The sequence below is a fragment of the Corythoichthys intestinalis genome, chromosome 9, assembly GCF_030265065.1.
Source record: "Corythoichthys intestinalis isolate RoL2023-P3 chromosome 9, ASM3026506v1, whole genome shotgun sequence".
Taxonomy (NCBI): Eukaryota; Metazoa; Chordata; class Actinopteri; order Syngnathiformes; family Syngnathidae; genus Corythoichthys; species Corythoichthys intestinalis.
Genome location: NC_080403.1, coordinates 14,558,878 through 14,581,774, shown reverse-complemented (window position 1 = coordinate 14,581,774; position 22,897 = coordinate 14,558,878). Strand labels below are relative to the sequence as shown.

General features: G+C 37.6%; 1 protein-coding gene across 2 annotated transcripts; it reads right to left on the bottom strand.

Annotated features, from left to right (window-relative positions):
• Positions 1 to 4,379: 4,379 nt before the first annotated feature.
• gata2b (GATA binding protein 2b) lies at positions 4,380 to 22,245 on the bottom strand. 2 transcript variants are annotated; one of them, XM_057846723.1, is made up of 8 exons: positions 22,123 to 22,245; positions 21,122 to 21,195; positions 14,072 to 14,277; positions 13,566 to 13,987; positions 12,771 to 13,349; positions 11,525 to 11,670; positions 9,697 to 9,822; positions 4,380 to 5,251 (listed from the first exon to the last, which is right to left on the bottom strand). In XM_057846723.1, the coding sequence occupies exons 4-8, from the start codon at positions 13,789 to 13,791 to the stop codon at positions 4,973 to 4,975; spliced, it is 1,356 nt and encodes a 451-aa protein (XP_057702706.1). In that variant the 5' UTR covers positions 13,792 to 13,987; positions 14,072 to 14,277; positions 21,122 to 21,195; positions 22,123 to 22,245; the 3' UTR covers positions 4,380 to 4,972. The 2 variants fall into 2 exon arrangements, with proteins under 2 accessions (XP_057702706.1, XP_057702707.1); XM_057846724.1 differs by lacking the exons at positions 21,122 to 21,195; positions 22,123 to 22,245 and having other exon boundaries at positions 14,072 to 15,498.
• Between the last annotated feature and the right edge of the window lie 652 nt (positions 22,246 to 22,897).

Sequence of the window (22,897 nt, the reverse complement as noted above, 5' to 3'; positions counted from 1 at the left end):
TGCTGGCCAAAAGTATTGGCACCCCTGCAATTCTGTCAGATAATGATCAATTTCTTCCAGAAAATGATTGCAACTACAAATGCTTTGGTAGTAATATCTTCATTAATTTTGTTTGCAATGAAAAAATACAAAAGACGAAAAAAAAAATTAAATCAGTATCACTTTACACAAAACTCCAAAAATGGGCCAGTCAAAAGTATTGCCAACCTTTGAAAAATCATGTGATGCTGCTCTAATTTGTGTTTAGTTTGCTCTAATTTAACAGCACCTGTTACTTACCTATGCCACATAACAAGTGGTGGCAATAACTAAATCACACTTGCAGCCAGTTAAAATGGATTAAAGTTGACTCAACCTCTGTCCTGTGTCCTTGTGTGTACCATATTGAGCATGAAGAAATGAAAGAAGACCAAAGAACTGTCTGAGGACTTGAGAAGCAAAATTGTGAGGAAGCGTGGGTAATCTCAAGGCTACAAGTCCATCTCCAAAGACCTGAATGTTCTTGTGTCTACCGTGCGCAGTGTCATTAATAAGTGTAAAGCCCATGGCACTGTGGGTAATCTCCCTAGATGTGGACGAAAAGGAAAAATTGACGAGAGATTTCAACGAAAGATTGTGCGGATGGTGGATAAAGAACCTCGACTAACATCCAAAAAGGTCAAGCCATCCTGCTGTCCGAGGGTACAACAGTGTCAACCCGTACTATCCGTCGGCGTCTGAATGAAAAGGGACTCTTTGGTAGGATACCCATGAAGACCCCGCTTCTGACCCAGAGACATACAAAAGCCAAGTTGGAGTTCGACAAAACTTACCTGAGAAAGCCAAAAACGTTTTGGAAGAATGTTCTCTGGTCAGATGAGACAAAAGTAGAGCTTTTTTGGGAAAAGGCATTAACATAGAGTTTATAGGGAAAAAAACGAGGCCTTCAAAGAAAAGAACACGGTCCCCACAGTCAAACATGGCAGAGGTTCCCTTATGTTTTGGAGTTGCTTTGCTGCCTCTGGTGCTGGACTGCTTGACCAGCATGCATGCATGCATGCATTGCATGGCATTATGAAGTCTGAAGACAACCAACAAATTTTGCAACATAATGTACTGTAGGGCCAAGTGTGAGAAAGCTGGGTCTCCCTCGGGGGTCATGGGTCTTCTAGTAGGACAATGATCTGAAACACACTTCAAAAAGCACTACAAAATGGTTTGAGAGAAAGCAGTCCCACTTCCACTTTAAATTCACGACTTCATGTGTGTTGGGGGGCAAAAAACTTCATCACATTGTGTACGTTTTAGGCGAGGGCGGAAAAACCCTCCTCTTTCATCTGTTATCCTTTCCATCAATATTCCTCTGCTAGTTACTGTAACTCCTCTGAATTCACGTTTGGCTTTGTCTTGATGTCCAATAATTACATTAGCTAGAAAAACAAATGGAATGAACAGGGAGGATGTGTTTACGAAGTTAGAAGTTGGAAATACGTAGTTTGGTTATAAGTTGATTTACAATGACCACCCAGTCCCAATGTTGCTCTTTCCATTCTTTCAAACTCTTTATAGGAAGTGCCTCCTTCTTTTGCTTTGTCATGTTCTTAGGGAGGACGTGACATTTTAAAAGTGTCTATGAATAATTCCAACAGCAATATGGGAGGGCTCTAAAGAAAGACAGAGTAAGTGCTTCCAGGGTCATGGGTCAGGGAAATCTTGAGGTCCAAACGTGCGCTGCGCTTAGGCTGCACTTGCACTGCACCCGTGTCATCTCAAAAGCAATCTCACAAGCATCTTTAGACTTCAGTGTTTAGTCCATTTGTCTAATTTGTTGACGCTTGTATTGTTTTCATTTTGGTGACCACACTACAGTGTAAGGTACAACTTTTGGCCCTGATTTTTGTTGTCAAATTATAACATTTGCCAGAATTGAAACATAACTTTTTTAAGAGTGGGTATTATGGTTTAAAGTATGAAACTTTACAGACACATAGATACAATACAGCATTAGAAGAGGAATAATGCACTTATCCCAAATAGGACTGAGGGTCAAGTCCAAATGAAATCATTTTCAAAATGTGTGCTTGTAATATGAGTTAGATGAAATCTCAACAGGGGCAGTTTTGTTTTTAATCTCTTCACAAAACGTTTGCTGAAATTACAGGTGGTCAGACGTTTTATTTTAGCTGTGATCACAATAAAATCATGATTATTGTATAGGTACAAATAAACAAACAATAATTAAGGTGCAGTAGGATGCAATGTGGTCATAAAAACATGGACATTTTGTTTTCCTTAGGTTTTCTTTGATAATGCAGGATTATGGCAAACATGTTACCATATGTGATGCACGACTCATAGGTTCCCATAGTTTATATATTTATTTATTTTATATATTTTTTTTAAACAACAAAAAGTTTGTATTCTTAGCGGTTAAAAAAAAAAAAAAAAAAAAAAAAGGCTTTCCAGAAGTATCAAAATTTTCGTTTAAAACACTGGGATGTAACTATGAAGACTTTCTTTTGTTTTTGTTGTTTTTCTTTAAAAATGTTGAACCCCCACTGGAGGTTTAAATCAGGTGTTTCAATCAGCTGTTAAAAAAACCAATAGAAGTCTTTTTAAAGAGACCTTTAGAAGTCTTTTTAATCTTCAATGGCGTACCGCACACAGGCTATTTTTAGACCGTGACGTCGCATCGTGAAGCGGAAGTGGGACATTATATACACGCCCTCGCATGCAAACCATTATATTTCAGCCTTCTTTCTTCGGTAATCTTTCAAAAAATGACATGCCGATTATTCACTGCTACTATGGAACTTGTAGAAACGACTCTTGACATTACGACATATAAAGGATGTTTTCTTCATACATTTCCCGGAACCAAAAACTCGGAGGAATATAAGTGAAGAATTGAGCTACTATGCTACTAGGCGCTACAATGGCGCGGACATCTAAAAGACCAGTTTAACGCCAGCAAGGATGAAGCAATTCACATTTAATATGCAGTAAACATTTTGTTTGGGCCAAGATGTAAGCCATTTTGATATTTTGACTTACGGTATTTTCAGCGTGGCGTTTTGCTGTGCTGCTTCTGTCCGACAATGAATGACCTGAAAAAAAATTAAAGTGGTATCTCACTGCCACCATTGTTACCTTTTCTGTTGTAAAGAAACAACTTTAGTAAGGGGAAGTGTAAATAAATTAATAGAATTAAGATTTGTTATTAATGAAAAAATTAAAACTGTTCGTTGGCTGTCAACAAGTAGCATTTGCGATCTCTACACAAAAATAGCAATGTAAATTGCCCAAAAGAACGGTCAGACATAAGACAACCAGAGGATATAATATATAAGAAAGACAGGGCTTATGGTGGTAAAGGATAGATTGTAGAAACAGGAGAATGTCATTGTCAGTGGCATAAGAAAATCTTGTCGATAAAAAAGCTAAGGGTAAGCTTAGGTCGGCTCGTTTTTTTCCGTGTTTTTCAGCCCTCGACACTCAAGCCATCTCTTCAACTGAACATTTGTATGTTCTTCCACATCTTTACCAGTGAATTTAGCACCAGGGACATCATTTTCGGACAGAATTGGTAGGTAAACATTTCCTTCGTACACTATTTCCATTCATTTACTATTGGGGACAAACGAGAGCGTGTCCCCCCTTGGCTAACAGCAGAGCCACGGTAGCTAACGTCATAAATAATTATGAGCGGAAGTGACGTGTAGCGTGCGGTACCCCATTACAGGTGGACAGATTGCAATCCTCTACAGCTGATCCCGTCCCTCCCATTTAAAATGGATTGGGTGTCCATCAACATCAACGGCAGCCAATAAGTTATTAGTGTCTGCCAAATGAATTAGCCCTGGGAAAGGTCAAAGAAGTCAGCAAAATGTCATGTCTCAATGAAAAGGGTATGGATATAAAAAAATAACAACAACATTTAACATTTCAGGAATCACAACTGGGAACAGAATTCACAAATCTACCATAGCTTGGTCGCAGAAGAAAGGATGGAAGATTATCGAGAGGCTATCACAATCGCTGGCCTGAAATCCTGTAGAGAAATCACTTGTTGGGCTTGAATGGAAGGTCAAGAATAAGTGAACTTGTGTCAAGCTAGGTTTCATGTCTGGAATATGGTGTTGTACTCAGAACATATGTCACCAACGGGTTGACTAATTTTGTCAGCAATAGCAAAACAAAAATGACATTTATTGCTATATGATGAAAAAATTCGTAATTCTTAATTTAAGTTTAATTTAGTTTAATTTACAAGTCCTTTTTGATGCAATTATTAACGAGATAAAAAAAAAAAGAATAAATGTCACTTGCGAAACATTTGATTGCAGTGGGATGCAAGGTGTTGAATAAAACTAACTAAATAAATAACAAAATCACATGCATTTGAAGTTGATCACTTTATTTCATATGAGTATAAATGATGACCAAGTCAGAAGAAAGCGCTTTAGCTAAAAATATAGTTATAAGGGACAACAGTATCCATAGTATTATCAAGGACCAAAGCAGTGAAAATAAATTATCTGAATAACAATAATTATAATAACATTAATTACAATTAACAGTGTCAAATTATAAATCATAAAGCTTTTTTTTTTCATTTGTTTGCTTGTTTTTGTTGTTGTTGTTATTTTCTGTTAGGGAAAAAACAATTCCAGCATATTTGTATTTGATGTAATGAAGGAAAAAGTGTCATTGCCTTCTTCTTTACAGTATTCACAGTTACTATAAACATATCGGCACAAGCTTAATCATAGTGAAGTGATGTTGTCTATGTTAAAACCATTAGGAACAATGACATAGTTGTATTATTGTGTGTTGTGTTTGGGTAAGTCTCTGTGTTGGGGCAACAGGAAGTACATCTGTCCCCCTAGTAAGGTACCTATCGCATGGCCTGATTTTGTCCAACATACCGTTTGCATAATCAATCGTAAGACCTTAAAATGTCTTTACATAGTGTCGTTCAGAGTGACCCCACTCAGCCCATGGCCGTCACCATATTGGAGTGGTGCGGGTGACCAAAGGACGGGTGTATCGGTGTGGGAGTGGGCAGCATGTGTCCGGCATGGCTGAAAGGTGGTAAGTGGCCCATGGACATGTGACCTGCCAAGGAGCTGAAGGTAGAGTTCTTGTCATGAAGACTTTTGGTAAACTCCTCATAGCTCTCACTTCCTCGCTTGATCTTTTTGGATTTGCTGGACATTTTTCTGTTTCGTGTCTGTATTCCCTCTTTTTTCATGGTCAGGGGTCGGTTCACCTGTGAGGTTAAAAGGGAGGTTCTGTTAGTGGTGTTGTGTGGTTACACTTCTGAGGTTGAAAGACAATAAATGATTCCTCCTAAGAAGACTTCCTTAAAATAGGATTTAAAAAATAATAATACCCAAATAGATGACGTGCCCAATTTGTTGCTGGGTGTGTTATGTAGATAATTACATTCCTCCCTTCACTTCAGACAAAAAGAATAGTTTATAGACAATAGTTTTCCATATGCCTATGGCGGAAAACACAGACAAAGCTGAAAAGTAGTTTCTGCTCTTGCACCCCTCCTTAAAATAACTGATGTATTTTAAGCCAAAAGAACTGTTGTGTTTGATAGAACAATATGTCTATATGCTGCCATAGCAGTTTCATGGTGCATTAAGCCCCTGAACTATTTTTAATTTGTCCGTTTTACCCTGGAGACCCCCGTTTACAGACACCGCGCTACTTTAGTTTCAACCCAGCCATAAAAAGAAGGTAAGTAATTATATTTATTATTCGGAATGTCTATCATTTTTAACTTAGAATCATTAATTGATGTCTGATTTTTACTTTTAAAACAAAAACGAATCAATAAAATTATTCACTCGCATATTTTAAACTTTAAAACAAATTACGTCACAATGAAAAAATTACAGTAGTGTTTGTAAATAGGTCATGGATATCTACCTCATAAATATCACTTAACTGTATTTATTTTGTTACTGTCGTATTTTCCCCGATATTTTAGATGATAAATAATCAATCCAAACAAAGAAAAATTGAAGAAAAATGTTTAAAACGGTAAATATTAAAAAAAAAAAAAAAAAATCTCGACCACTCCTTGATGTCTGTGATTTCTGCATTGCGACCCTTGCTATATTACAGTGTTTCACCCATAAAATCCCCCAAAAGTCTGGCTGTGGCCATTCACAACTGTGTCTTGACACTCGGTGAGAACTGCTACAAGGTACAGTAAATAGTTTAGGGGTTTAATTTTTTTTCTTTTAAATGCACTCCTGTTCAAAAATTTTCTTCCCCCAGAAAACTGAGATTTTAAGCTTTCCAGTGATGTATCAAACATGCATATAGGACAATTTTGAAATTTGGCCAAATTCTGGGTCTCAGAGCAGAACTTCCAAGTCACCTGAAGGTTTTCCATCATATACAAAATAGTTAACAATCAAGCCCACTTAAATTCTGTTGCTCACCAAAATAGTAGCACCTAAGAAAATAACAATTCATTTAGAATTGATTCAATTCTGGAGACCTTTATAAGACTTCCCAGTACAATTGTCATGTTCTGCCACTGACAGTGATGGACATACAATCAACAACTGGTCTTACCAATTCAAATGGATTGAACGCCTGTCAATGGGAGCAGATAAGTTTAAAAAGGATCTTACAGCATATCTTAAATAAAAATTTGCTTTCGCATAGACAAACTACATAAGAGTGCAACATGAATGTTTTGTACCACCCAGTCTGCATAGTTCTTTTTATTTTGCTTTAAGCAGCTACCCTTGTAATCAACTGGTCACGTTGTTTAATATTTTTCCAGAAAAGTGGTTATACAAATAAAGGCATCCGCCCTAATGGGCTACAGTTGAGAAAATAAATGACCCTGGCAGAAATACAATATTTTTGTAGAGGTTATGTTTGTGGAAGGTGTTTTCTTTCTCTTGCAATTTTGTTCAGCTATGAACAAAACACATTCAGTAGTTGGTATTTACTATCATTGCTACAAACATTTCTTATAGTAGTGCGATATAAATGTGGATTTTGTTAATGAAATATTTGGCAGTATCAGAGGGGAATGGTCTTGGAACCAGATGCTTGTATTGCAAATGAATATTAAAACCATTACAGGTGAAGGATTATTTAACTAAAGCAATGCTATTAGTGCTGCAACGATTAATTGATTAACTCGAGCAATTTGATTAGAAAAAAGCTTCTATTCAAATGTTGCTGCCTCGAGGATTCGCTTAATTAGAGTGGTGTTGTAATGGTTTGTTTTTAAAGTGTTCACATTTAATTTTATTGATTTGAGTGGATACACTGCCCTCTAGTGGCAACGGTGAATATCACAAAACTTATCCAACATGGCTGGATCCAGCTGCTCCCTGTTAAAACCAACATAGGCTTCTAAGTTTTTGTTTCAGCTAATACGATTGTTTATGCATTCGTAATTTAGTTTAGAGGTATATTTAGCAGTTTTTTGTGGGAATGTGTTTGAATGACTTGTTAAGAGCATTGTAAAAAAAAAAAAAAAAAAAACTTTTAGAATTTAATAGCAATTAAGCTGGCGGATTTTTTGCTATGAAAGTTAGCCAATTGTTCTTTTGCTGTACATTGATCTTAATTTATTATTTTTTTCAAGCTCAGGTATTTTTTTTTTTAATTTTTAAATGTATTTATTGCTTTTGTGAAATTAAAGTGCAATTCTGCATAGTTTGAAAAAACACACGGGAATTGTATTTTGTATTTGCATTTGAAATTGCAATCTTAGCAAGCCTCTCCTAAAATTGATTCTGTAACACATTAAATGTTCCTAATCAGATTACTCGATTATTCGAACTGACTAATAGATAGATTAATCGATTTCTTAAATGCTATAATAGCTTGTTTAAGGAAAATAGCATCTCCATCTCCGTCATGGCAAACCCTCTCCACACCAATCTCTCCTATTAGTGGGCCTTTTCTATACACTAAAATGGTCACTGTTCATATTAAAGGGACAGATAATACCAAGTATAAATGATCTTCATGTGAAAGATGTTGCTCAAAGTAACTGAGGATGCAAATCGTACATTTCTTAGAACTCTGATAGGAGGGAAAATAATGTTTAAACACAAAAAAATAATATGGCTTAAAAGCACAGTCCTTGTCTGACGTCTGTTTTACACAACACTGATTTAAACACTGATAGACTTGAACACAAGTGCATGTGACAGTGGGTGTTACTGACATCAAAGACGTGCAATCTGGTATACTTGTTAGCTTAAATAGTTCCGGAACTTTTTTTTTTTTTTAGGTTTTTCTACACTGTTATTGTTATACACCAGAAAAATCAGTTTTTTCCCCTCAATTTATTAAACAGGATTCTTTCCGCTAGGATGAACATGTTATAGGTATTATGTGTCACTTTAGAAAATGATGTTACAACACATAATTGTATTAGTATTTTGGATACTCCTTTATCTTGCCCATGTTAGTTTACAAAATTGTACTGCTGATTGTATATTACAACTCAATGAGAATCCTTACAGCAAAATGGGATTTTATTGTTCCCACTGCACATCAAGCAATGCGCCTTAACATGACTGAACGGTCATGCTTAATGCGGGTCCATGCCACGTCTTTTTTAATAGTTGTTGTACTGATGTACAATGCTAAAAATATCAATTCGATATCGATACTGAAAATCAATACCTGATGACGTTTTTGATACTTACACCCAAAAATAAATAAAATAAATAAATAATTAAAATGGAAAATGCAAAAATATCCTAGTCTGTTGTTACATTACATACTAGTAGTAATTTATGCACGTGGCCTAGGGAGTTTACGTCAATACTTAAGCTATTAAATATCATATCCAGATAGCACATTTCATTATCGATACTACGATACTTTTGACAACCCTAGGAGCTATCAGTCAATCAGTTTTGTAGCAATTTAAAATGTGAATCAATATTGAAGCAAGAGCAGCAATAGAGTTCACTACAAAAAAATTGCTCCCTGGGTACAGCACGTCATTCAGCTGTCTGTCCACCACCAAGGTGTACCAATACAGCATATACAGTATATATTTGGTGTTTAAGAATAATAATAAAGTTTTTTCATATTTCTTATGTGACTGGTTTAAAAAGCTAATGGTGTAGAGAAGTCAATGAAGAACCCACAGTCAATAAAGCAAATAGCATGAGTACCATGTTATTTGCAGTTTAGATGAAAATAATAAAGTAGTATAAAAGGTGCATCAAAACATTGTTTCGTGAAAACACAATTTTTGTATGATGAATGACAGTTAATTGCTTTGTGGCTGTTATTAGCCAGATATTTTTTTTCCATGATTGTCCAGCTTAGACATGTTTCACTGCATCAGTCTTAGTTGTTACCTTTAAACAAACATCATTTGGCTCCTATGCACCCCTAGTAGCTGTTGTGAATTTAGAGCCCATCTTAATACTATTCATAAAGATACTGGCCTTGCGGTTTAACTCAATAGCAGTCGCCCCATTGTGACTCTCTCAGGAGGCTAACCATGGAAACAATAAAGCACAAAGGGACAGAGCAGCTTCAAGTCCGAGCACTGTGTGCGCGGGTCAAACAACTCTCACTTTCCTCTCTCTGCCTCTTTTGCCTCAACAATCAGTGAAACCTGCCCCGCTCACTTTCCGACTACTGGACCCTGTCGGCTTTGTGCGGACCCAACCTGGCGATCAGCACTCTGAGACTTACATTATGCAGCTTGTAATAGAGGCCGCAGGCGTTGCACACTGGATCTCCATTAGCGTTGCGCCGCCACAGCGTTGTGGTGGTCGTCTGACAGTTAGCGCAACAGGTGCCAGCTCGTCTGGCTGCTGACTGTAAAGAGACGTTAGTTCGAGCACCATTAATACTCACACATGACAAGGAAGGGGAATTCAACAGTATATCAGAACTTTTAATTTAAACATGATAATGTAAGGTTTTAAATGTAATTTATAAGTTGGTTTGTTGGATTAAATGAACCCTGACACATATAAAAATTGTGAAATTGAACCAACTGCAAGATTCATCAGTAACTACTGTATTTACTGTTGGTGCCATTGTTTTCCAGAAATTATGAAAAATGGTATTGATTGATAATAAATTCACTTTTTTTGTTAGGGCTCAGAGTTAACACTTTCTTTTTCAAAATACTTGCACTCACATGCATTGAGCTACTCTTCCCTTTTTTTTATCAGATTTGTGAAACTATTTACATTAGTAAAAAATTATATATGCGTGTTCAGTTAGATGCGCACCATGTAAAAAGGAAGTAAAGATTTTGAAAAACGGGACCACAACGCTTATTGTGTTTCCACAACTTTCCTAACGTTCTCGATTTGTTTTAAATGTTGCTTTTTGCACCACGGATAACACTGGAGTGCTTGACCACTCGAAAAAGGAGGTCTGAGTCTATTTAGGAGGTCGCAGGAGGAAACAGACGCTCGGCCCGCCGCTTTATCTGGACCGGTCAGATATCCGGATAGGAAACAACTGAAAGGCTGCTGCCACTGAACACAAAAGTCACTGCTGCCATACGGAAAGCGGTCCTGATATATGGCTCTATACGCTATTATTGATTAAACATGTTGAAGTCATATATTTTGCATCAATCACAGAGCTTTTTTCTCATAGATTGACAACGTGTGTAAGATATTCAAGCTAAAGCGGCATGGAAAATGAATGAATGAATGAATAAAATTCTAATACGTTAACTGTTGTTACACTTGAAATGAACTTTCTTCATACCATAGATTTCGAACGTGTTATGTCAGCTTAAATGTAATGCAAATATAAAGTGAGTTAAATGTTTTTACACATTTCCTAAATACAAAATTTAAAATGTATTTAATCAATGATTAAATTTAAATTTATTGCACTAGTTAAATGAGAAACAATGACCTAAATTAGTGTTACAATCAGACATTTGTAAATGTTGAAATGCTAATTTACTGCGCTTAAAGTTAAATATAACTGAACTGCATACAAATATGGTTCTTTGCATACTGTTAGTGGTACTTGTTCCACACTTCTAATGGAATCGTTGGTCACATACTTAACATTAGTGGATATTTTCCCATACATTTCAGTATCTGTAAAATTTTTGGATCATGCTTTATTGTTTTTTTTTAAACATTTATTAACATGTGTTCATTACCTCCCCACCTGTTAATAAAGTATAGCTATATGTGACCTTTCAAAAAACCTGCACAGACCCTGATATCTGTCCTCTTAGAAAACCTTAGCAAGATCAGATCGTGATCTCATATTAAAAGTGGCTCCCCGCATCATCGTTTTGTGAGGCGCTATCAGCGACAGTATCAGAATAGCAGTAATAATGATAGCAGAAACCATCACAAAGGTCTCTCTGGGCTGACATATGGAGCTGGGGGAGCAAGAGGTGAACTACAGACACAATTCCTGGAAACTCTTTGAGAAAATATAACTTTCCTGGAATTGTCTTTTCCCTCCCCCTCTCAACCGAACACTCTTTATATTTACTACTCCCACAACACACGTAAACACAGCAGGCACTCACCAGTCTGCGTTTGGGCTTGATGAGTGGTCGGTTCTGGCCGTTCATCTTGTGGTACAGCCCGCAGGCATTGCACAGGTAGTGCCCTGTACTGTCCCGTCTCCACAGAGGTGTGGATGTGGCGCCGCAGTTAACACATTCTCGGCCCTCTGAAGGAAACAGGCACATTCATTTGAGATTCCAGTCTATACCAAAAATACAATATGTGTAAGAAGGGGTTTTTGTTTGACAACACAATGATAAACGGCATCTTGAGTCACATGCATGGCAATGATTATATATCTGGAGGGAATAATAATTAGCGTGACAAATAAATAATTCATTGATGGGTATTTTGTACTATTTAGACAATATATAAATATTGAATACAAATTATCTAACACATTACATGCAAATACAGAGCATTATATGAAACAAAATGTATACATTTCACATACTATTAATTCATTAAAAGAACATTCAAACAATATAAAATAACCATAAACAATATATTATGGCATTTAAGGATGGGCTCATTTCCCCCCCTAGATTTTGGAATGTTTTATGCACTGGATACTGGATGCATTTGAGCTGAAGCCAGCTCAGAAGTAATTACAGAGTCACGGTTAACAAAAGAGGATTATTGTCACTGTGTTGAGCTATGAGTGCAGTCTCGTGCTTGATAACTATTTATTTCTCCAGGAAAGACTATTATTGTTATTTCCTAATTTAGGTAATTACACAATTTTGATGTCAAAGAATCGCAGCTTTTAAAATCAAGAGTCCCTAGAATGATTTAAGCTGGTTACATTTGACTCACTCTCAAATTGATTTTATGGAGTGTTAGAAATGATAAATAATAGGGCTACAATAACAACAATGCTGTTCGGCTTTTGGCAATGATTTTGCTCATCAACTGTGTGTCTTATAAAGCGTTTTTGTTTATTTTTTAACCATATCTTTTAATCAGCTCTTCATGCATTTACAAAACACACTAAACAGAAAATGTTAAATCATGTCAAATAATGACGCTGGATGATGGAAATTGAAAGCTGCTAATATTTCATGCAACGCCACGCTTCCCACATTGTTGTTGTATTTTTTAATTTCAGTGGGACTTAATTTTAATTTTCACCTATGTGGTAATTAAGAGACGAGATTCAATTTTAGATTTGTATTGAGGTCTGGTTTTTTTCCCTTTTTTTTTTTTTTTTTTTTCTTTTTTTTTTCTCAACGCTAATTCCGTGCCCTCTGTTTCAAGATAACTCACCGGTGCACGACCGAGTCTTTCCTTTGCTCTTGGTACTGAAGCCGGTCGAAGCCCCCAGGAGGCTGCCGTGGGGAAATAGACTACCGCCGTACTCGTGCGCAGGCAGCGAATATGTGGGATAAGTCGGTATGGGGTGATGCGTAGAGGCGCTCTGAGCACCCATGGGGGCCAGGCTGCTTCTCATCGGGCTCGAACCCTCCATCTTCATCCCCTCCGAGAAGGAAACGTGGTATTTAATACATTCCTTTTCGTCCATTCTCGGCGAGGCTGTCCCCGGGTCAGGCGAGACGTCCTTCGGTGGAGTCGGGGGGAAAGTGTACAGGTGCGGGCTGGAGTGGGACGGCGGCGTGAGCGAGGTTGCGGAGGCCGTGTTCGACGTGCTGCTGCACGGGTAGACCGCCGACAGGCCTCCGGGGGATGCCGAACCCGGGTGGTGCAGGCTCGGCTTGCTGAAGGGACTCACGGCCCACGGGTTGTGGTGATGGTGGGCCGAAAGAGCCGCTTTGCTACCGTCCAGCCATGAGATCCCGGGGCTGTGGAGAAGATGAGGCCGGCACACCTGTGTCCCCGTTAAGCGAGCTGTGAGAAGGAGAAAGTGGAGGTGACAACAGGCCACAAGGCTGCTTGATGGAGAATTGTGACAAAACATTACATTTCTCCCAAAATGGGAATTTATGTAACATTTCAACATTAAATTATTAATATGCGATGTGCGCTTGAATTATTTGACTACTGAGTTTTTTTCCACCTCAGAGCTCTTTAGGCACAATTTAAAGTTGCATGGCTGCAACCTACCGTGCGCCGGGCTGTAGGGCACTCTGGTCCTTGCAGGGTTGTGGTAGTACGGGTTTCCCTGAGAGTCCAGGTGGTTAAAGAAGACATCTACCTCGTCCGGGGGCAGCAGTTGAGTCGAAGGCTCCATGTAGTTGTGGCCCAGGCTAGGATGGTGCGAGTCCGGGTGCTGGCCGTTCAGCACCGCGTGAGGGTGCATCCAGCGGGGCTGATCAGCCGCCACATCCATCTTCTACGTGCGTCTCTGGAGTTCGCGTGTTACGATTTTTTTTATTGGCTAGCCAAATAAATCCAAGGAAGGAAAACACTCAAGATTGTGAGTATAATGAGCCCTACTCTCTTCTCCTCATGAGAGCTTCACAATTGGCCATTTGCAATGAAGCACTAATATCATTCAATTCCTCTCTTGTACGCGGAGTCCAAACCTGCAGTAAACAATAAAGATTTTTTTTAACATTTAAAAAAAAAACTGCGTGCGCATGGAGCATTCGGCTTTGAAGCGTACTCACATGAAAAAACTTTGTAGTCTTTTCATCGTTGTCCTTCAAGTGCTGCGTCTCTGTGCAGTTCTGCTTTGCGAGTTCGAGTTTGGTGTTTGTCAAGAGAAGACTCCGTCAGTCCACTGGGATTTGAAGCAACACGTAACTGCGCCTGCCTGCCTGACAGCAAGCCCCCACCATTGCCAAGCCATGGGCGGAGTCACCGGTCAAGGTTTCTTCTCAGCCAATGAAACATCATTTAGAGGACAGGAGGCGGTGCTTCCTCACTACACTCTTCAAGGTATTTTAGATTATCTCCAATTGTGTGCTTGATTATTAAGAGCTCTGGTATGAGTTGATGCATCTATTAATGGCTATTCAACTCCATAAAAGAGTGATGTGGAATCTTTTTCCTAGATTCAAGAGTGATAAAAAGGGTTGTTAATTGTTACTATTATTATTAATATCATTGTCATACATTTTTAAATTTTGAAAATTGCTTGGAAAACGCAGCTAGAATACTGTATTGCACACAAAATAAAAATATTGATTTAGTTTAGCCACGTTGTGCCTCACATCGTTGAGTGTCGTGTACGTGTGTATTGTCCTCCTCCTAGCATGACTGACAGACAATAATTGGCGAGGGAGCGCGTGCAGCCTTGGAAATCTACGCTGCCGACTGTTTGACGCCGTGCACTGACGTCATTGCATCAGAGGGAAAGGGGGGAAAATAAAAATGATTCAGGTCGATGCCCCCCAACAACAAGAAAGCAATAGATGGAGAGGAAAATATATACAGACGTGAGTTGACCAGCTAATGAACTCGAATTTATATTTAATCTGTGACATTTTTTTTATGATACATCAAGTCCAGTTTCTTTTTGGGCAAACTCAATTTCACCACTTCGATTAGATCAGATTAGATGAGATTAGACTACTACACCCCCATTGAAACACACCAATCAAAGGAACACTTTCTTGGTTCGTTTGATTACTCTACTTGCACTGTGAAACCATTATATATATGGCGGAAAACACTCAGGTCAGGTGACTTGAAGTTCCGCTCTGAGATCCCCAATATGGCGAAATTTCAAAATTGTCCGATACGCATGTGTGATACATCATTGGAAAGCTTAAAATATTGATTTTCTGGGGGAAGAAAAATTTTGAAAAAGAGGGCATTAAAAAAACATTTTTTTTTGAACAGCATAACTCTAACTGGAGGTGAGAGCATGGGAGAGCATAATTAAAGACGCCATGACTCTAACTAGATATTATTGCGTACTTACCTCTTTTCGATCCAAAAACTCCATGTAGCATGTCTCACCGAGTGACAAGACACATGTGTGAATGGCCACAGCCGGATTTTGGGGGGATTTTATGGGTAAAACATGGTAATATAACAAGGGTCGCGATGCAGAAATTGCAGACATCAAGGAGTGGTCGAGATTTTCATTTTCATATATTTACCCTTTTAAACTTAAAAAAAAAAAAAAAAAAAATCCCTTTGTTTGAAACAATTATTTATCATCTAAAATATATCTAAAATGCGACAGTAACGAGAAAAAAAAAATGCAACTAAGCGATAGTTATGAGGTAGATATCCGTGATTTTTTTTACAGACGCAATTTTTTTCATTGTGTGGCAATTTGTTTAAAAGTTTAAAATATGCGAGTGAATAATTTTTTTAAGTTTTTTTTTTTTTAACTAAATATTGGACATGAATGAATGATTCTAAGCTAAAAATAACAGACATTTCGAATAATAGCTACAATTACTTACCTTCTTTTTATGGCTAGGTTGAAACAAAAGTGGTTGCGCGACGTCTGTAAACAGGGGTTTCCAGGGTAAAACGGACAAATTAAAAATAGTTTGTGGACTTAATGCACCATGAATCTGCTATGGCAGCATATACACATATTGTTCTATCAAACATAACAGTTGTTTTGGCTTAAAATACAGCAGTTTATTCTAAAGAGAACTGCAAGAGCAGAAAGGGCTTTTTTTTATATATATTAGGGAAAATACACGAGCATTATTCCCATGTCACATTTCAGTTTCAGTAGCTTATGTGTTTTTTATGAAAGGTTTTTTTTTTCCAACCCTAAATAATGAAAGTTCAATTCATCGTTGAGTAAATTCTTGTGATAAATTTGTCAGAAAACCGTCACATATATTCTATCATTATTTATTTTTCAATAAAGTGACCAAAAGACAATTACTGTATTATTTGTTGCATATGTTTACGACATTTTGTTGCCAAATCTCATTCCAAGTTGACGATATTTGTGTTTCATGATGAGAAGAAATAGAAATTAGAAAAAGGCATTAATATAAACCCATCGTTCATCATATGCATTTGGATGTGGGAGTGATACCCGGAGGTACTCAACACTAACAACATTTCACATATTTTCCCAAATGTGAACTGGATTGAACTAGTTGCAAGTTTACATATGTGGCCAACAGCAAAAATAATAAATATCAATACGTTCGGCATGTTTTCACTTTATTAGTTTTCAGTATGAGGAGGACCAATTTACTGATAAGGAAAAATGCCAAACAGGCTGACGTAAAAGGAGGTAAGAGAGCAGAGTTGCTTGCGGTATGTAGTATTAGAGCTCATCAGCATGATAATGTGAACAGACACATGCTTCTCGTGTGAGCCCTTTTGATCCGGCCTGATGATAAAACCTTATCGGCGACAAACATCCACTTCCATTTTAGGATTTGACATTAATTCAATCCCTCCTCTCCTTTTTATGGCTCCCTTTTTTCCTCACGATCCAAGAAGAAAGGAGAGGGCTCAACATCGACAATCTTATTATGCAATGAAACGGAAGTGGCTTTGGCCTAGAATATAAAGAAGGCAAAGCCCCCCCAACTTTTTTTTTTTTTTTTTTTTTAAATTATTGTTATAATTGTTGTTGTTATGCAGTATATCTTTAAATTATTGTTGTTATCATTGTCATTATTATTAATATTTGGAGTCATGCTCCTTAAAAGTGAAAAGCCACATTAGAAATGCAATGCCGTTCGAATCCTTGGGTCGCTCTGATTCCAACCCATCCCGGGGTAATTTTTCATCGGCAGGCTAATCTTTGTTCTTTGTGAAGATAATAAATAGCCTAATCGTTATCAGCGGGCTGCTGGAGGTGTCGCGGAGAATGGGGGGGTTGATCGGCCCGGGAAATAGGCTCCCAAGTGGCGCAGAATAAATGGTATTTCTTATCTCTCTCTCCCAGATTATCGCCGCCTTTTCAAATTGGCACAACAAATACATCTAATGCAGGGAATGCATCATTTGCTGGTCCAGATCTGCGCGGATGATTGATAGATAGACACACAGATAGATGCAAGGAGGGAGAAGCGTGTCAGCTTTTTATTTGCTCATTTAACATTTTGCATGTGCAAACTCTTTTATTGTGTGCATGCATTGGGGTTCTTTTGCACCGTTTTTTATTTTTAGGTTATCTATGTCAACCATCTGAGATTCCGCTTCTTTGTTGTGGCATCACGAATATTATTTCTTTCATGTCGGATTTTACTGGATAAGGGTTAAAAAGACACAGCAGCTTCGACGCGTGCTGCTCGGGAAAATATATTTAAATATTATTGAGTTGAAATCTGCGCAGATAGAAAATTTGAACCGCATTAAGTATTAAGATTAAACCGTTCTGTTGCAAAACAGGCTGTGAGGTCTTAGCCACTTAATACTGAAGATTGCACAGTATTTTTTCACGTTTTGTTAAAAAAAAATGTATTAGTTCTGGAAAAGGGCAAATTATTTTAAATTATCTTGGAAAAAATAGGGAGAAACATTATATAATATTAAAATTATGAATAGAAATTTCCCCAAACTTGACGATTTGCTCTCTGGACTGTATACGAGATTGCTTGCTGCTGGAGTGACTATAGAAATATTTTCCAACCCATACGTACAAGCATGGATGCTTTAATAAATTGGCAACTGTAGCAGCCAGGGTGCTGCTGCTGTTGCAGGTCTCCAGGGTAACGCAGATAACGGGGCACTCATTTTCCCTATCTTACAGTCTCATTATATTCAAGGATTAGTTCTCCTTCCCTCAAAGGTCAAACGTAAAGTCAAGGCAGTCAGGAGTATTCCTCCTAGCTCATTCCAGTGACAGCGTTTCATATATTCCCCCTTATTTAAACGCTGCAAGATGACCTTTGCTGACATGTGCACTCATAAAAATAACAAAACAGCATCCTGAATTTATTCTTCTTGACGCCCTGACTTGGTTTGATCTCCTTTACGATCAGTTTTCATAGTCTGAAAATGTAATGTACATAAGTGCATGCAGTAGTTGCACATTCATCCATGTTGTGTCTTGACCTAAAACACGCAAGTACAGATTGGATCACACAACCTGCAGACACGTGAAACCTTACGTGTACGATATGAATCAAGATTTTCAGTGTCATTTTCACAGACATCTTGATCATCTTAACCTGGATGTCTCCATCAGAAAAAGTGTTCAATTAGATTTTATTTCGAAAATGAAACTCTTTTAATCACACTTTAAATGTAATCATTTTTAAAATATGTTATTTATCGGATAGAAATTGCGTTATAGAAAATTTATTCAATTTAAATAACAAAACTAAACTAATAACAAACACCGAAATAATTGTAGATGCTTGATTCAGGCCACTGCATTGCATGTTGGAATAATCTAGTGGGCAGCGCCACCTAGGGGAGAATAGTTGGTCCCGTCAACGTTGCGCAGAGAAAAGAAGGCAACCACTGCATACTTGAACAAAAGTTTTATATTGGCTATTTCTTTCCATTTTTCCACCTCTTCATGAGTCTTCCTTAAATACTTTTTCGTTCAATCTCTCATTAAGACGGTATCCTCATGTTATAATTTTTTTACTCATTCACTCGTTTAGATTAACTAACTCATTCACAGAATTGAAATCATCTTTATTTGCACTGTATGTAAGAAACACTGAACTAGACTAAACAACAAAAAACAAGCCACTCTAACAAAATACATTTATGACGCAACACATATGTGTATGTACATATGCAATGGATCGCTGCAGAAATCAATTTAACCATATAAGGATAGAAGTAATGCAAAGGCGCTGAACAGTGACAGTTAAAATGGATTTGATGGCTATCACTGCCAGTAGTGAATAAGCTAATTGTAAAATTTCTTTCAAAAAGTGCATGATTAAAACCAAGTGCTGTGTGTACAAAAACAGAACCTCTGATGTCACCCAGACCACTACTGGCACAAGCCATTGTGCATCCTAATGTACAATGATGCAGAGTTCCCCCCTGGTAAGTGATGTATAACAGTGTTAATCACATTTTCTATATTTAGTCAGTAGTGAACACAAAAACCTCTGTAAAGCCTACACTATTATACGTACTTTATTGTGTGTGTAAAACTTAAAATGGATTTACACATAAAGTTTTGTGGGAAAGGTTTAGCGTTCTCCATCACTGTGAGATGTCTTGAAAATGATCTGTAATGACTAATTGACCTAAAGGTTTAATACTTGACTTCCTGCCCCAAGACTAGCAGGAACTGTGCGTTTACAACACCTTGTCACTAACAACCTGTCAGTCAACGCTGCCTGGGGAGTTCAAGAATTCAAAACAGCTCTCTTCCCCACCACCCTCAACCTCAAAGTCTATTCACCAATTTCAGACTTTGCACCTTTATTTTGTCTAATTCATTTCCTGTGGGGATACTGTGTGTGTGCAGGGGTGTGCATGCCAGTGTGTTTTGTAAGTGCGTAGGTGTCTCTCTGCCTCGTAATGTCAGCAAAGCACCATGCATTTGAGTTTAGTTACATAGCTTCAGTTACTGCTCATCTTAAACCACTGTATTTTTTTTGCCCAGTAGCCCGATTGTCTAAGTAATACTGTATAAAGGTTTTCGGTGGGTAAATAAAAACATTCAAACAAAAAAGGTCCAGTTGCTTCGGATTATAGATTACCTTGACCTCAATGACCGAGAATCTACACAGATTTAAAAATAAACATTTTTAGCGCGCACAAGGATTTCATGACGTAGAATACTTGAGTAACTTTTTGAGAAAAAATTACAGCTGAGAGTAGTTTTACTAAGCTATACTTTTTACCTTTACTTGAGTAGATTTGTGGAAAAAAAACACTACTCATACTGCTCATACTTTGGGCTACAGAAGAATTGTTACATTTTTCCTCTTTATTCTACATATTAGATTTTTTTTTTTGCCCGGGATACTAAAAGTAGAGACCTGCATGGTGTATTACCGGGATTGCTCTACCGATTTCACCAATGAGATGTCACAACAATAATCACATGATTTCATTATACCAATCAGACGCAAGCTTGCCGTTCTGTCTTCATGCCAGCCTGTTCGATCATGTAGTGTCTTTAAAGCACCGTAAAAAATGAAGTAGTTTATATAGAGCGCTGCCCTCAACATGACTCGAAAGCACGGATTTTAACTTCTCTCCCAGTTTTTATTTGGCACAGGCTGAACACAGAAAAGCGGAGATATCATCCTTTTAATTTCAAAATTGTAATTATGAAGGAACGCTTCACTATTCAAACTCGGAACTATTTTCCCCATCAGAGGGCAGTCATACTCTTTGGACGAATAATGCCTCATTTATTATTTTTTTCCTCTCGTCAGAATTCAATGATTTTATTTATGTATTTACTTATTTATTTTGCTCAATGTGGCTATGCAATGGGTTTCTGTTCAGTATCATTATAACAATAGTCCATATAGGTAACTATGTGCTCAGAAAAAAAACTACTATTGCTTAAAAACAAAAAATCCAACAAAAATATAAGCAGTTTTTCACAATGGAGTATTCTTTTCAACAAATACTTTTTTACCTGTAGTTGAGTACATTTTTTGGACGAATACTTTTACTTGAGTAATATTATTTTGAAGTAACGCTACTCTTGCTTGAGTAACATTTTTGGCTAGTCTACCCACCTCTGGTAGCGGCACATTTGCCTGACTTAGGTTATAGCAGTGTGGGTCAGTTCTCAGTCATTAATTGTGTAACTGTGAGTGAATGTGAAATGTTTTCTCTCACTTTACCTTTGTGTGGCCTGAGGCTGGTGGTCAGTTGAGGGTGTAGGTCGCTTTTTGCCAGAAGTCACCTGGGATATGCACTAGAATCAAACATGAACAGGTTAAGCAGTCTTGATAAGGGAATGATAAATGATTCAAATGTGTACATTTCTGAACAAAATTATCTTTGTGATATAATAATGTTCTTTGGGGTCAAACTGTTGTTATTACAGCTTTATTCAACAGTTTATGCAACCTTTTAACATTTATGTTATGCAATTGCATAGATACAGTAAAACAACACAGAGACACAAACAAGAGATAAGATAAAGCGTTAAAGACAATCACTTGTTAACAATGAAGAAAGGTTGAACGTGAGTCAGGAGTATTGTCTTATTGCATTGACATTTTTCAGTTGTCACACAAATAGAAAAACAGTTTCTACTCTACAATGTATTCACATAAACATGCAGAGCAGGAAATTTTACGTTTGCTTGACCACTATAACTCTTCCATTAAACCTGTCTACACTTTGTGTGTAACATTTGTGTGTGCACTATATATTATACAGTTATACAACCATTTTTACACTCACACCCCGTAAGCTTCTCTGTATCCACAGATCCTCGGTCATGAATTCCTGATTTTACTTGTGGTGCAGTGTCTGCTGCTTTGCTTAAGCTCATTTTTAGAGGCAATGCACCCTCTCTGTGCCTTGCTCTCTGTTACTGTACACACACACGCGTTGACTACACTTCACCATTTTCAGATCGTTCTGTACGTTTATGTTGTCTTTCCCTTCCTCTCCTGTCTACCTCACACTACTGATAACCTAACCTTAAACATCCACTGTGTCAAATATTGCAATATTTCTTCAAAGTACAAAGACGCTATGAGCATTCTTTTTACGTGTTTGTTTTATTTCAGAGGACTCTCACTTAACCTCATGCAGAAACTAAACCCACAATCTTCACTAAGAAACCCAAAAATGTTGGCAATATGATTTTACAAGGGAGTTAAGTACTCACCATGTACTGCACACTGATTTACACACCATTTCACACAGGGCCTCATCATTCATGACATTTGCTTCATGGATATAAGTAAGATGCCTTTGACCTCTCTTCGATTGTGCCCACTTAGAGTTATTCCTTTGCTTTGAATCAGAGACTCCCTTTCATTGACATTCAACAGCTGGCACTACACCATACTCTTTAAACATGAATGTAATTTTTAAAAATGTGCTTTTCGTATTCACTTTGTGAAGTAATCCAAAAGGTTTGTATTGATGCATATAACTGCACTGGTTAATTGTGAACTGGCTCTCAGAAAGTTATGGTGTTCTAACACATTGACACCAACAACAATCAAATATTGTTGAATAAATAAATGTCTCCCTGAACAAATGAACACCCGCCTGAGAGTATTGATCAAATTCTAATAGAGATCTTCTATAGTAGATTATTTATTCAATGTAATGTATGGGCAGTGTTGATCTAAGAATCACATGGGAGTGTGACATCACCTGACGAGAACAAAGGCAAACCATAACGCCATATGAATGTAGTAAAATTGAAAAAAAAATATTTGTCCACTACTGTATGTATTTAGTGGTTTCAGACCTCACACATTTCTACTTTTAGTGTCCCCACCCCTACATGCAACATCTTTTGCCTTGTGCAAATATAGAATTGACATGAGGTGGAGTGAGGCCTGCAATGTGGTGCCATCTGTGCTCTCCCTCTCTGCCTTACCCCCACTCCCCCCAAGCCTTCACCACATCAGGATACACTTGTTCTTTTG